The sequence below is a fragment of the Carettochelys insculpta genome, chromosome 12 (assembly GCF_033958435.1).
Source record: "Carettochelys insculpta isolate YL-2023 chromosome 12, ASM3395843v1, whole genome shotgun sequence".
Lineage (NCBI taxonomy): Eukaryota > Metazoa > Chordata > Testudines > Carettochelyidae > Carettochelys > Carettochelys insculpta.
This window is the reverse complement of record NC_134148.1, coordinates 32,966,969-32,982,999: the sequence shown is the minus strand read 5'-3', so window position 1 is coordinate 32,982,999 and position 16,031 is coordinate 32,966,969. Positions and strand designations below refer to the sequence as shown.

General features: G+C 43.3%; 1 protein-coding gene across 2 annotated transcripts in view; it reads right to left on the bottom strand.

Moving 5' to 3' along the window:
• Positions 1-15,559, bottom strand: part of SV2B (synaptic vesicle glycoprotein 2B) — a 40,658-nt gene extending 25,099 nt beyond the window's left edge. Inside the window, exon 1 of one of the 2 annotated variants that reach the window (XM_075006814.1) lies at positions 15,019-15,559. In XM_075006814.1, the coding sequence (XP_074862915.1) occupies positions 15,019-15,559 (541 nt within the window). The remainder of the gene's footprint in view (positions 1-15,018) is intronic. The other variant, XM_075006815.1, reaches the window with a different exon arrangement.
• Between the last annotated feature and the right edge of the window lie 472 nt (positions 15,560-16,031).

Genomic DNA, 16,031 nt, shown 5'->3' with positions numbered 1-16,031 from the left:
GCCTCAGGAGTGGTCTCATTGGCCCAGGCCTGCAGCCATCTCTGCCGTAGCGTATTGCAGGCACATCAGCCAGAGCCAGGCATAAGCAGCTTAGGATGCACATGTCTCCGCTGTGTGCCACTAAGTACAGCACAGAAGGCTGACGTCTCATATTTGCTATCCTCAGTCAGTACAAGTGTTACGGGGGGAGCACAGGGAGGGGTACTATGTGGCTGTTGATGATGCCTCTTGCGAGCAGGAGAGGGCAGAGAGAGAGCTGAAGGAATGGAAAATCTCTTTGCAGTTTACATATGTCATCTGAGTGACCCTGTAAGAATGTCACCTTCTTCCCTCACTGTATTTTTGAGACTAGAAGGGATCATTAGATCATTTAGTCCAAAAGTTCTCAAACTGTGGATCAGGACCCCAGAGTGAGTCAGGACCCAGTTTTAATGGGATCGCCAGGTCTGGCATTAGAATTGCTGAGCCCCAGTGTCAAAGGCCAATGTCCACTGCAAGGGCCAAAGCCCAAGTGTCACTGTGGAGGGGCCACAGCCAAAAGCCAAAGCCCAAGGGCTTCAGCCCTGGGCAGTCAGGCTCAGGGTACAGGCACCAACACCCCTTCTGTCCCACTCCTGGAACATACACCCTGGGGCTTCAGTTTTGTCCCCCAACAGGCTTTGGAATTGCCCCCTCACCACAAATAGGGGCAGGGGTTGGGTGGGCTCAGGCTTCAGCTCCCCATTCTGTAGTGATTCTGTTGTTATCAGAACTCCTGATTTCGTGTGACCTCATGAATAACACACACCACAGAATTTCAGCTCGTTACCACTGTGTTGATCCCAGTGACATATCTGACTAAGGTGTATACCTTGCAGAAGGGCATCCAGCCTTGAGCTGAAGATGTCAAGAGTTGGAGAAACCACCACTTCTGTGGGCAGCTTGCTCCCAGAGTTACATACCCTGGCTGTTAAAAATGTGTGCCTTAGTGCTTATTTGAATGACTTAACATGATTTCAGCTTCCAAACATTGGGTCTTTGAAACGAAAGTTTTAGTGCTGGCCCAAGGTACTGGACTGAGAAGAAAGAATTGTTTTACCCCTGAAACAGATACCTTGTGCAGTAGCATGCAGGGTCCTCATATTCTAGGCACCAGGTACCTCTCAACCGTGACCTGGAAAGGACAGTTCAGCCTCCATGTCCTATTTAGCCCTTGGCCAATCTGCTGAGACTACCAAAAAGTGAGCTGTTGAAAAGCTGGGCTTTTCATAGGGACACCGACCGAGTCCCACTAACTCATCCATGTCCTACCCCCACCTCATTTGTTTAAAATCCAGAAATTTCAGCAAGAAAACAGAATATTCAGATTAAGAGCGCCAAGATGAAGTCCTTTTGCCATTAAAGTGCCCTCTGAGGTCAGTAGGCATTTTGCCCATATAAGGACTGAAAGATCAAGTGACACACATTTAAATCTATTTACATATAGTGCACACTGGTGCCTGTGGGGTTGGAAGGTTTGATCAGGTAGAGTTAGCTGTTTTATTTAGCTATAAGCAGCACAGGACAGGGTCTGTGAATGCAACAAGTCATGGCTTGGTCTGCTTTCCAGCTTTCTGACCTTGTCTTAACTTTCCCTATTAGAAAATTCCCTGCATGAATTCTCTTAATCCTTGGAAGAAACAATGTGGAAGATTATTGCCTGGGTGTCTTTGTCAGTGATTCCTAGCGATGATGTGGCTGTGCCTAGACACTTGGCCCAGGTGGTCACCTGATATCGTTCAGTGTCATTCCAGGGAAATCAGTGTCATCCACTGACTTACACCAGTAGAGGACGTGGCCCTGCAAGTAGTCCATTTGCTACTCCAACAGGCCCCAAGAGAAATGTTTAGTGACCAAGTAGATCTTCTTCATATGTTCTGATGGACCTCTAAGCATGCTGAAAACATGATTCCAGGCAGCAACTCCAGGACAAACATGACGGCCCAGCAGCTACACAGCTAATAGACTGGTGGGAATGGGGCACAAAGCTTCCCTCCCACACACACTGGATTGTCACCTTCAACTTACTGGATCACTAGATAGTTTAGAAATATCACTAGCTTGTTTAGGATTTTATTGGAAATTTCAGGTGTGAAATCAAGGAAACAGAGGACCATGGGAAAAATGGATTTGCAAAGTTACCAAACTGTTTATCTTTCTCCTTTTAGTTTTAGCTGAGGAAGGTGATGCAGAAGAATCCAGTGCCAAGTGAAAGAAGGAGAATTGACACAAGTCTCTCACCACTGCTGACTGATTGGTGATACAACACCCAAACAACCACCCAGGACAGAAAAGACAGATGGTACTGACTGGCCACTATTAATAACTCAGCAGGCAATGGGCATCCTCAAATCCAGCATGCATTGTTTGTGGCTACCCAGATCACTCTGCTTGCATCTGTTGTGCTTTAATCAGCCACTACAGTAATCTCTCTAGCTATAAGATTGTCCAGATTACTCCACCCAGCTCCCTTTATTGTGATGCAACACCACTATCATTCAACCACGAGCGAGAAACCTAGAGGGGAAACCCAAACCAACCTCATAAGATAAACTTATGACCATGATATGCCGAGCCTCTTGATTCCCTGTGATCTGGGGACCCAACGTCAGGCAGTCAACTGGACAAGGGGCACACATCCAAAAACTCCCACTGAAGACAAATAAATTAAGGTATTCAGCACCAACAATAACAAACCCATTACCATTTAGGTGACCTTATAGGGCTCCGGGGACTGAGACTGTAAGATCGTTATTCTGGGATGTGTTAACAGGAATGGCACGTTAAAGACTGATGGGAATTATCCTATACTACTTGGCACAGCTGGGGGACTCTGACCAGTTGTGAGCACCTCCCTTTAAGAAGGATGTCAACAAATCTGAGAGAGTCTACAGGAGGACAACCAAAAAGGAGGAGAGTTTTGGGGAAACGTCCTATGAAAGAATGATTTGAAGAAGTGGGTCTGTCCCACGAAAGCTCATTACCAAATAAATCATTTTGTTAGTCTTTAAAGTGCTACATCTCTGCTGCTTTATTTTGCTGGATTACTGACTAACACGGCTACCTCTCTGTTACTATTCAGCGCACAAGCATGTGAGTTCACCATTTTTTCCCACCTCCACCAACCTCATGATGCTGTAAACAAGAACTTGTGTAATAACGCTTCGGTTATAAATAAATATGCAGTGATATAGCGTGACAGTCTCAGGATACTAGAGTGACAAAATGGAGAGATAGTAGCTGTTATTGGACTAATATCTGAGTAAGACAAGCTTTCAAGACACACAGATCCCTACTTCAGGTCTGGAAAGGTGTTAAAACTGTCACTATTTAAAGACAAGACCCAACAGATAGTTCATCATAAGTAGCTAGCACATACAAGAGGCCAGTCAAGATGAAGTGGCTTATGCTAAACTATTTGTTGGATCTTGTATGTTGTTGTGACACTCTTAGTACATTTCCCAGACCCAAAGCAGAGCTTGCCTTTCTCACCAGCAGAAGTTGGTCCCGTAAAAGATATTACAGCAAACACCTGGCCATCCATCATCCAAATAACTGGCACATTCTGTTAACTAGTATTCTGAGGGGCCGGTTAACAGGCCAGGGCCAGCTGTACAGCTGACTGGCAGGGGATGGCTGGGGCCAGCTGTTGCGGGGCTGGTTACCCCATTGAGGGTGGCAGAGAACAGGGCCAGATGCCTGCTGCTCAGCCAGGGGGGCAAGCAGAGTAGGGCTAGATGCCAGCTTCAGCTCAAATAACCAGCACCTTCTATTATGTGGCATCCATGTTGCCCTGGGAATGCTGGATAATAAAGCTTGTACTGTAATATTACCTCATCCCTATTGTCTACAAATATACAGACAGCATGGCAGCCAGAAGTACATGCACATGGCATAGAAACCCAGGGCCTCTCTCTCTGCAAACACAGGTCTCTACTACATGCTTCCTGCACGCAGATTAAAAATGAACGATCAGGCAGAGTTAATTGTTTTCTGCAGAGACAATCCACATTGGCAGCTGTTCACCCAAACCATCTAAAAACAAAGCAGAACAAAGCAAAACAGAACAAAACAAAAAACGAAAAAACAGAATCTGTTCAAGAAGTGGTTGCTGCATTGTAACCTCTGAGACTCCTTTTGTGCAGCCAGTGAGCTATTAATATTACAGTGAATATCCTGACTGAGGGCATGGAAGCCAGGCGTCTGGCCCCTGGAAGTACTTATTCTCAGTAGCAGCAGCAGCAGCCTGGCTCAGAGTGAATGAGCAACTGTTCCATTACTCAATCTCTGGGTACTTCATGGAAGTCTGCTGGTCTTTTAGACTGAAGCAAATGCTGCCACCTCTCCTGCAAGTAAAGAGACCCAGTGGATTCCGAGCTTTGTTAGAGGAGTGATAATACTGAGGGAGATCAATAGTTCTGCAAAAGTGTCAGGGCTCTAGTGTCTTGCCCCTCTTCACTCATTCCCTTATTTTAATGAACAAAGGTGCTTATCTTTGAGCCTGTGCAATGCACATGCAGTCATCGAGGTCCTTTGTGCACCAGAGCATGGTGACCACAGAGATGCTGCTGGTGTAAACTTGTCTGTCTGCAACAATTTTTGCATCTTGAATGCACTCCTAAGTGGCATCGCCTGCTCCCCAGGGGCTGAACTGAGGCTCATTGTCCTGGTGCCTCAGGATGTCATCTAAGGGCGTAGCAAGGCTAATGTGGAGGCAAAAAGCAGGGAAATTTGTATTCAGGCATTCTTGTGCCAAATCTGGCATCCAAACTCTGCTACACAGCTGTTAATTGATCCTACCCTGTTGAGGGAATTCAGTTCCAGGAAGAAGACAAGAGCACACATCTGTCTATAGGTATATCTGTAGCTGGTTTGGAGGTGAGAGCAGAATTTGGCCTAAGACATTATTTTTAATAAATGATGGGATTTCAGATGATTCCACTGCTGATGGCAGGAACAGCTCTTGCATAAGGTGCAGTGGTCCACTCCACAATGAAAGTGCAGCCAAGAGAATGATTTATTATGGTGTGCACTTGGAATCCTTTTGTGAAGACAACACATCCCAGCCAGCATCATAACACCTTCATTTGGGAAGCTGCACTAAAACATGCCAGAACACATAAAGAAAATTTACAAACAGCCTTTCTCCTGCGTGGACAATGATGAACAATTTTCATGATTTACTGTGTTTTTCCAAGATGTGCACCATATTTTCCTTTCTGCAGGAGGCCAGTTACAGAAAGGGCATGTCATTTAAATGAGGATACTGAAAATATCGTAGTTTTTGTAAAAGATGCAAAACTGAAGGGTATGCAAATAATAACCACAATCCAAAGAAATCACAGTTACTTAGGTGACTGAGCAAATGAGGATCACTCTCTATAAGGCTATGTCTACACAGCAGCATTATTTCAGAATAAGCTCTTCCAGAACAGAGATTCTGGAATAGCTTATTTCAAAATAGCACATCCACACGCAAAGGATGGGTCTACACTAGCACCCCCCCTTTCAAAACGGACATGCTAATGAGGGATATGCTAATGAGGTATTGCAATGAATATGCATCCCCTCATTAGCATAATGGTGGCCATAGCGCACGGCTCGTCTATATGGGATCCTTTTCAAAAGGACCCTGCACACTTCAAAATCCCCTTATTCTTATGACCAAATAGGAATAAGGGGATTTTGAAGTGTGCAGGGTCCTTTCGAAAAGGACCCCATTTAGACGAGCTACACATGATCGAAAGCAGCACTTTCAAAGTGCCACGGCCACCATTATGCTCATGAGGCACTGCATATTCATTGCAGTACCTCATTAGCATATCCCAAAATGTCTCATTAGCATCCCCCTTTAGAAAAGGGAGGGGCTAGTGTAGACATAGCCAAAATGTGTATGGAAATAGTGCTCAGCTGTTTCAAAATGGAGCATGCACACACAAGAGAGTTTATTTTGGATTAGAACCCCTGAAAGCACTATCACTTATTTCAAAATAATCCCTATTTCCTGTCTGCACAGCCCCTATTCTGAAATACCTTTTCTGGAATATGTGCTATTCCTCATAGAATGACGTTTACAGCATTTGAAATAAGCCATCCCCCATTTTGAAATTATTTCGGAATAGTGGTTTTGCTGTCTAGACACTCGCAAAGCTATTTCGGAATAGTGGCCATTATTTTGAAATAACTGTGCTGTGTGGACACACCCTAAAGGTCCTGCAGATGCACAGAAGAAACCACCCTGGTGAATGACAGCCTAAAGGTGGGCCTGCTAAGATGGCGGGCAAAGGAGTCAGTTGCCCCCCGGACCAGCTTTTCAAAGGGGCCTGAAGCTCCGTGCCCCTTTGAAGTGCTGTGGTTGTGAGGAAGTGGAGGAAGACCCCCAGTGCTGCGGTCCAGGTGGCACTGAGAGCTGACTGACCTTAGCTCCACCCTTTCTGCTCCTGGTCTGGCCTCTTCCAGGGCACGGAGCCAGGCTCCTCTCTTACCTTGCCCTAGAGCACATGGGAGCTGTCAGTGCCACTGCCTAGTGGGACTGTCCCTCAGGTTTCTGTGCACAAAAATAATTTGGGCGCTACTGGTCACTGAAATTATGGACCCAATTGGTACTATAGCACATGACAGCAAAAAAGCCAAATTAGGTACTGACACAGAGCATATGAAAGAGATAATATTACTATATAAGACTGATTGTTAAATCCCTTCTGAAATACTGTGAGTACAGTCCCACAGCAACAATTCACATACATACACTCCTCTCATAGAACTGGAAGGGACCTCAGGAGGTCATCAAGTTCAGTCCCCTGCCCTCTTGGCAGGACTCAGCACCATCCTTTCTCTTTTTTAAACCCCAGTTCCCTAAATGGTCCCCTCAAGGACTGAACTCACAAATTCTATTACCTTCAAAGGGAAACAAGGGTGATATTGGGTCTTGGAAACCTAAGTTGTAAGCAGAACTGAAGAAAATAGTTTGGTCAGTTTCTGAAACTCAGTAGTTTCTGCTGTGTTCTTTCTGCATTTTGTCTTCATAGAATGTTCTAGACAACCTATTTCCTGGCAAAAATGTCCAATGAACAGGCAAATATTTAAAAAAAACATTAAAGCATATTCACAGGAAACAAATTTTCAAATTTGGAAACATGGCAGTTCACACCAGGAACATGATTCCAAAAGTTATGTTCATCCAAGAAGGAAGAGAAGAATGTCGTGTGACTTCAATGTCCAAACAAAACTAACCAAAGAAGCACAGATGTTGGATATTAAATGCAACAGCTTTCAAGCAATTTAGAGAACAAACATTATTTGTAGCCATTATTCTGTGACTAATATAAAATAATGAATACATGTGAGAAAAATGCAATCTGCTCAGAAAATAATTGTAAAAAAGAGATGAAATTCAAAGAATAAACTCCTGATTATGAATAATTCAACCAGCTGTAACTATGTGGAAAACATAAAGGCTTTGGATTTGTTCCCCTTGAAAGAGAAGAAAATACTGAGGTGCCATAGTCAAAGTTTCCAAATTAAGAAATTCTTTTCGTCTTTGTTAAAAATCCATCAGCTGTGTTATACAGAAGGTCAGATTATATTATCACAGTGGTCCCTTCTTGCATTAAACTCTATGGCTGTGTCTACACTAGCTCCCTACTTCAAAGGGAACAGGTAAGTAGGGTGTCAGGAGATTATTAATGAAGTGCTGATGTGCATATGCAGCACTTCGTTACACTAATTCTCCCCCATGGCAACTCTGAAGTGTTAAGTTTGAGGAGTATCATAGAATCATAGGGCTGGTGACCTCAGGAGGTAAAGGGACTTCAAAGTTGCCCAGGCGCTTCGAAGTACCGGCGGGTTAGCCACGGATACACGCAAGCCAGCACTTCAAAGTTTAACACTTTGAAGCTGCCGTGGGGGAGAATTAGTTTAATGAAGTGCTGCATATGCACCGCAGCACTTCATTAATTATATCCCAACACCCTACTTACTATACTCCCTTCAAAGTAGGGAGCTGGTGTAGACACAGCCTATGAATCTATGAATAAAAAAAAATGGGTACAATACTATGCTAATCTAAGTTTTTTTATCTCATTAGTTGTTTATACAACTAATATCTTAGTATTAGTATTAGTATTAGTATTAGTATTCAACACCTTTGTTTGAAAGAAACTGTCCTAGCTTCAGAAACTGAAAGACTTAAGCTAAAATTTTATATATATTTATATTGATTGGATGGCCTTTTTAGTTCTTGATGTGCTTTTGCTGTCAGTTTCTGCTTTAGCTTTGGATCTTGTTCCTCTTGCAAATGACAATCAGACAATCCAGAAAGGAAATTCCCTTTGGTTCATGTGGCATTTGCTCTATTGAATGAATAGAAGTGGAGGTAGCTTGCCAACCATAAAAAATGACCTCCCTACCAGTTAAAACTGAGTCACTGCATCTAAAATAATAAAAATGGGGATTTTCATATTCTAAAGAAGAGGAAGAAAATATACCAACTAGTTGTGTGTGATCTATGGCTGCTGTAATCCTAAGGATTTTTGAAAGTCAAAGCAAAGGTAGATTTATGAATCCACAGCATCTTTCAACATGGCATTGAAAATATTTCACCCAGGGCTGCCGGCATAGAAAATAGGTAGATGTTTGCGCTCCGTGCCTTTCAAAGTACTCCCATAGGTCTTATCCTTCAGCTGAAAATTCATAGCACCATCTGGTTTCTCCCTCTGCTATACACACACACACACACCTAGTCCTGCTAAATTGAAGTCCTCAACAGAAGGAGCCAAATGCCTCCTTTGCCATTAAATGAAAAGCTGTTCATTTTGGCTCCTGTCATATAAAATGACTGCCACATTTACAAATGAGGAGACAATCATTACACTGTACAACACTCTACCTTCACTGCCGGATGGAGCACCAGAGGTGCACATACAGCAAGGAAGAGATGGGCCAACACTGAGAAGACCATTGGCTACATACGTACCTCTTTTGTGCCTGCTGGCCATGAATATTCTAATCAACAACTTGCAGGCAGGAATGATGCAGTAAATAGTAAGAAAAATATTACAGAATAATCATGGAAGGAAGATCCGGATGTCAAAATCATGAACCATGGCACTAAAACCCTGATTTAAGAGGTCAGCTATACAATAAGCTTAGCCATGGGAGCACGCAGTTTGCTGGCTTGGTGAGGAGCATCTGTGATCTAATATAGTTGTTTGTAGCATTATCAGGACAATACTTTCACGAACACGTGTTCATAAATCATGTGACAGCCTATGTCATACACTGCCGTGGTTAGACTTGTAGGCCCAAGACACGGAAGAGGGTGAGCCATCAGGGAGCCATGAATGGGTTTATATATGTTTATTCAGAAAACAATGTGAGTGGTAAGAAATACTGAATACTCTCAAGGTGATAGGATTCATTGAAACACCAGGTTAATCATGACAGAGGCAAAGCTGTGGCGAGCATTTGTTTCAAAGGAATAATAAAAATAAACCCTGCTATTCACCAAGGCACAGGCCAATGTATTGTTACATAATCTATTTTATTCTGGCTACCTATATTAACTACCAACAGCTGTAACATTAGGGTGATCGCATTGCCCTATGGCAAATACCAGACACCAGCCTCCGGAGATGGGGGACAGGGCTGTTGCCCCAAGTCAGGGCTCCTTGGCGATGGAGGCTACTGGCCCATGGTGAGGCACTGGAGATGGGGGCTCTGCAGCATCCTGATGAAGGAGAGTGGAGAATGGGAGCTCAGCAACCTCATGGTGAGGGGTCAGAGGTGCTGAGAATAGGCGTGTCAGAGCCTCCCGATGGGGGGGGGCAGGGAATACAGCAACCACCCCACGGAGGAGTTTCCCCACAGTAGAAGCTGCCTCACTGAGGCACACGGTGCCAGGGAATGAGGTAGCCATCCCATGGATGGGCTTTCTGGAGGTGGGAGCTGCCTCTCCTAGGTATGAGATGCCAGGGAATGAGGCAGAGATTGCTGGTGGCAGACACTGATTCCATGGAGTGCTGGGAAATGGGGCAGCTGCCTCACTGAGGAGTTCTCCTGCAACAGGAGCTGCTGCTCCAAGGTACAGAGCACCAGGACAGGGTAGCTTCCCCACAGAGAAGCTCCCTGACAGTGGAGGTGCCACCCCCAAGGTGCAGGGTGCCATGTAACTGGGCAGCTGCCCTGCAGTGGGGCTCCCTGGCAGCACAGGCTGCTGCCCAGAGACACTGGTGAAGAGAGCCCCACACAATACAGGCCAATTAGCTCATATTCTTAAAAAGTCAGGATGCCTGCAGGACAGCTTAAATAACAGACTGTCCCAGGAAAAATGGGATGGATGGTCACCCCATCTAACATTCTACCAAGCAGACTGGGATAGAAGCCCAGGAAACAATAGCATACAGGTTGAACCTTTCTAATCCAGAACACTCTAGTCCAGTAACATCCATAATCCAGCATGATTTTCATTAGCTGGACGACCACTCGTTCCCACAGTCCCATAAAGTTTGTTTACAGCCACCAGTCCTGGCTCTCAGTTCTCCGTGCTGTTATTCAGCTGTAATATACCCCAAATGTCTTCAAACAGTCCAGTAACCAGTGGAAGTGTTGGTAATGTGCTAGACAACATAACATCCTGTGGTCCAGCAAATGGTCGTTTGTCACCACTCAGGTACAAAATGTGCTGTATTACAGAGGTTCAACCTCTTTTTAAATTATTACTAGTAAATTATTGTTTCATTGAAAGGAAGGGCAACTTTTTTTTTAAAAGATCTGAAGTCTGTTCTCAGCACTGATGTGGACTCTTCTCTGATAGATATTACTCAACTTCCTCATCTGTTTCCCTACTATAAAGGGAAGACAGTAAGTCTACTTCACGGTGGATTTTCAAAGCTTAACATTTGGGCTCCTCATAGGAAGGGTGCTAATCATATAAGAGAAAGATATTATTGAGAATCTTTTATAGTATTTATACACTTACTGCCCTATGTAAATAACTAGTGTTATTAATCCAATGAGATGCTAGTAACAGCAATAATGAATGCAGATAGTACCACCAATCAATATGCATGCATTGCAGTTGTCACCTGATTGGTCATGACTCCTCCAGATACCTGCATTTTGTTCACCTCTCAAGTGACTAAAAACTTGCTGACTCAGTTCATAAATCTTCAGCCAATCATAAGGCAGGGATTCTCTTGTCTGTTGCAGATAAGTGCATTTCTTCCACTGATTTATTTATTACTGTTATTATTTATTATTTACTGATATCTGTATTTATTTATTTATTTGTTACAGCAGATGCAGCTAAAGGCTAAAAATGTCAGATGAGTAAGTGAAAACAATCTAGTGAGAAATTAGCAAATTTCAGAGCCCATAAAAATTTAAAAATAAATACAATCATTATGCTAAAATATTCACTGTTGTGGGTGTGAGTTTTTAATTTCATCAACACTCATTGAGGGAAAACCCAAATACTTGATTTTTATGATTAGGACTAACTGGGGTTAAAACAGTTGCTCATTTGCCTCTGAAGTAGAACTGCTTAGTTTCAGCACAAAATTGAAATGTTTTATGAAATTCCAAAGGTGTCACATTGATTTCCTGCTTTTCAAGAAACTCTATGGGAATTTTTTTGTTGGCAGCTTTTACTCAAACTGACTGTAATTTTGGTAATGTTCCCATTTATTCTGATGGGGAAAAAACATGCACAACACTGGGACTTAAAAGCAAAATATCTTTCTGGCAAAAGCCAAAGTTCACCAATTTGGCCTTTAGCTTACATTGCTTTTCGTTCTTGCAGTTTGTCTTCCTTTTCAAAAATGGTTTGATGATTTCCCCTATTTATTTTTCACTTTCCCCCTACCCCCATGAAGACAGGGAGAGACACTTTGACGTGCAGACATTAGCAGCTTCCTGGAAGCAAACTCAGATCTGTCTGGAATGACTTGATTCTTTTTCCTTATCAAAAATATGACTAGAACAGACACCAGAGGATAAATATGAACCAATGCGCTCATTCTATTTGTATGTAAAAAAGGTAAGGGATAATAACTCATGCGTATATAATGACCCAGGGGCTACCATGGTAATTTGAGTGAAAGCTATGCCCACTCTAATAACACCTCTGCCGATTTTACATAGACCTACTCTTGCAGATTATCACTGCACATTAGGCACAGACTGAGCCAAAAAGAGCTCTTTGATTGCTACCATTATTCTGACAAATCAGTCTGTGAGTATCATTGAACCCTGAGTGTTAACAAGACTAATTTGCAAGAGTACTACCCTCAGAACATCAAAGAATTAGAATACCCAGAAGGAAATGAGCATATGTCAGAAGCTTGGGGCTTCTACAATCGTTGACTTCTGCATTTTTTTTTTGAGTACTTGGTGTGTGGGCAGTAAAGTTGAGCCAGGAATGATTTTGAGGAAGCTTATTTTTTGTATCCATCATTAGCACCATTAAAAGTCTCCACTTTAGGTGGGAAGAGACACACCCACGATAATATGCCATGCAGTCCTAGGTACTCAGAAGAGGAGAAATCCTACACCAAGGGCACAAAAACCGCCCTGGAGGGGATGGTATTTGTGTCAGTAAGTACTCATATACCTGCAGAGACCATATGCCTGCATGTCTCTGCAGGCTAAGAGTTTGCTAAGCCACACTTTGCACAATTTCTTTTCACACAGATCTATCTCAGAGCCCTAGAATGCAAGCCAACTCCTCCCATATGCATTACGCTTACTGCAGGAGGGAAACCCCTGACAGTTGAGACTATATAAGCCTAAAAAAATTATTTTAAATAATGACATTGAATTTGAGAACCTATTCCTAACCCACAGTTACCAACAGCAGTAGGGGAATGCACCATTAGCATAGCCTTCTGTCCCCTGCCTCTCCTTATCTGTGTCTTCAGCTGCAAAGCAGCACCAGCTCTTCCTAATATATCTCAAATTCTAAATCCTGGCTCCAAAATATGACTTCAAAAACCTCGAGGAAAAGGGAATGGAGAGGTCTGCAAAATCAAGTTCAAAAAAGCCCCCTTTTAATTCCTACTAGTAGGAATTAGGAGGAACGCCTTTCCCCCTCAAGAAAAATTTCAGACGGATGAATGTGAGATGGTCTGTAAGCTGTGATTGGACAAATATGCAAAAAGTTGGTGTGCTTATCCAAAACTCATCTGCACTCTGCGACCATGGAGGCTACGTCTAGACAAAACCCATAGGGCGTCCAGTTTCCCACAGGCGTTCAGTTGTCAGTAAGATGTCTTCTGACAAAAACTCCTGTCTACAGACTGCTCTGACCTAGACATAGCCTGAGTCAGGTAAGTATTGACTTAGAAAAAAACAGAACAAGTTTCTGCATGAGACTTCTTGTACTCTGTACCCTGGAATGGGTCAGAAACACTTTAAAGATATTCTTGAACACATGTCAGTGATTCCGACTTTGGTGCATATGGTCAGATTTTCAAAAGGCAACAGAATGAATGGTCAGTTGTTCAAGGGTTCTCACTACCACACATTGTGAAAAACTGGCTAGAAGCCTCTGAATAGAGCTGCAGAATCCTTTGAATCATCTCCTTTGAAAATCTGACCCTGCTTTGATATTTTGGCCATAGAAAACTGAAAAAAAAAATACTTTTGGAGAAAAAGGAAGGAAGGAAGCCCCAATGCCCAGGAAGATCTAAAGAGGCTTTGAGCTAAGGAAAGTGAGGTGACTTTGAACTAAGTTACACTAGAGGTTTGTATAAGGTCAGCTATCTGTACCTTTTGTACTGCTGAAGTGGCATGAGGTGGATGGAGGTAGGAACCTTGATCTGGCCCTGACTTTCAGATTAGATTCAGTTGGGATAAACTGGCTGGGTTCACAAGCCTGGACATAAGTTTCAAATCCTGGAGATTTCTCCACCACCACTATGGATGTGCAGAATACCCAAATATGCACCATCCCCATTCAGATAAGCCAGTGGTTGTTTCATTGAGCTTGTAAACCTCCTTTACTGTTGCTTGACTTAGTATCATAATCAAACAAGCCTGGCCTTCTAGGGGCTTGGGAACTTATATCTTACTTCAGTTACAGTTTTCAGGAAAAAGTTACATTATCCAAACTGTTCCACTCAATTTCAACCTCAGTTCAAACAAACAAACAAACAAGTGTGTGTTTAATGCCCAAGGGAACAGGACAGGAGTGAAACAAGGTGGGTGTTAGAGGATGACTCTTTAATCCTGTGTGGGCCTTTAAATTCATTCCACAGATTTAGGAGGAAATCTCCATAGGATACTTTTGACCCAGTGCCCATTAGCAAACAGCTTTAGTGGAGATTCTGAGGTTCAAAGGAAAATGACTGTACAGCTACTCTGCTAATTAGAACTTTGGGCAAAAAAAAGACACTGTCTGGACAAAAAGAAGAATGTTAGTGAGAAGGGTAGCATCAGGGGAGACTATATAGCAGCTTGCAGTTTGACGTAGAGGCCCAAGTACAACAGCTGGAGAATGCTGAGGCATGGGGGAAGGGACATAATAAGAAGATGAAACCTTCCCATGCCCCATCAACTGACCTGACTTGAAATCACCTTTGGAAAAATGAAAAGCTAGTTGATGCATAGAGTCTACTTGCCCCATGAGTATTAAACCAGGCAGAACTGTAGCTGGCATTTTTTAAACAGACAAAAGTCCTACTGAGTGCAGAACCAAGCTCTCATGTTGTTATTTCAGATTGGCCTCTCAGTTCACTTGCATCATGACAACCACTGAGGAAGCAGAATTCTGCCAGCCAAGGAGCTTGCAGTCCAAAGAGAGGCACAATGCTATACAGGTTCATTTTGCACTCACTAGACAAAAATCCGTTCCATATAGTCATCCTCGGCCCTGCAAGAGCAAATCAGGGTGGGGGAAATGGGGAGGGTTGTGAATAAACCCACCCTAGCAAATAAGTTAATTTTGGATCCATCCTACCTGCATAATGCCTGAAGGAAGCATGGCTGCTCAGTGGCACTTACCTAGCATCCCTTTGTTTGAGCTGGACAAGCACATATCCTTCTCTGCACTGGGCAGAACAAAGCCAACCACAAACACCTCCACCCCGTCCGCCATCAGCGCCAAGCCTAAAACAAAGAAGAGCGTCCACTGGAAGCGCCCATGGCCACACTCCTCAATGATGTTCTCATACTGGTGGGCAAGTTGTTCCTCGTCCTCCATCTGCTCAGCTATGAGCTCAGCCTTGTCTCTAAACTCATCAGCCACGGCAGGGGCTTTCTTCTTCTGTCTGGCCTTAATGTCATCTGGGTGAGGAATGCCCTGGTACTCTCCTTCGTAGACCTCATCATCTTCATCATGGCCTTCTGTGGCATCACTCTGGGCATCCTCTTCTTGGGCAGGCTCATTCTCATCATGGTAATAGCCAACTGTAGGTGCATAGCGTTCATAGTTGCCATCCTGATACCTGTAGTCATCTGACACCTGGTTCACTTCTCTAGCTATGTCCTTTGCCCCTTGATACAGATTTGCACTGTTTCTGTACCGATCATCCATTCTGAGCATATATTTCTATATACAGTTTAGTGCTATGTGGTATATACGTGTGTGTTTATTGATTTGTGCAATATCTAGTACTAGCTACACAAACATAACTTTCCTCTGATATGGAAATTAATCTGATGCACAGTGCAATGAACTCAGTAAGACTGTAAATTTTCAGGGGAGACTTTCTTATGGGCCTTTTGATAGCATTTCAGTTTTCTGCTAGACTTTGTTGACTTTCTTCTTTCAGTAGGAGGGAAGGCGTAGTGACACTGTTGACAAGAGGGACCAGCAACTTTGTACAATCAGGAGCTAGGAAGACTTGACAGGTTCTCTTTTCTGACCCGTTGTTCTGATGTTGGTCGTTCCCTGACAAAGAAAGAGAAACAGCAATGAGAGGATATTGAACTGAGAGAAGAAAGGCCATGAATGAAATAGGCAACATACCTAAGACAATCTTTTGTGTCCAAAGAGTGTAAAAAGGAGATGGAAC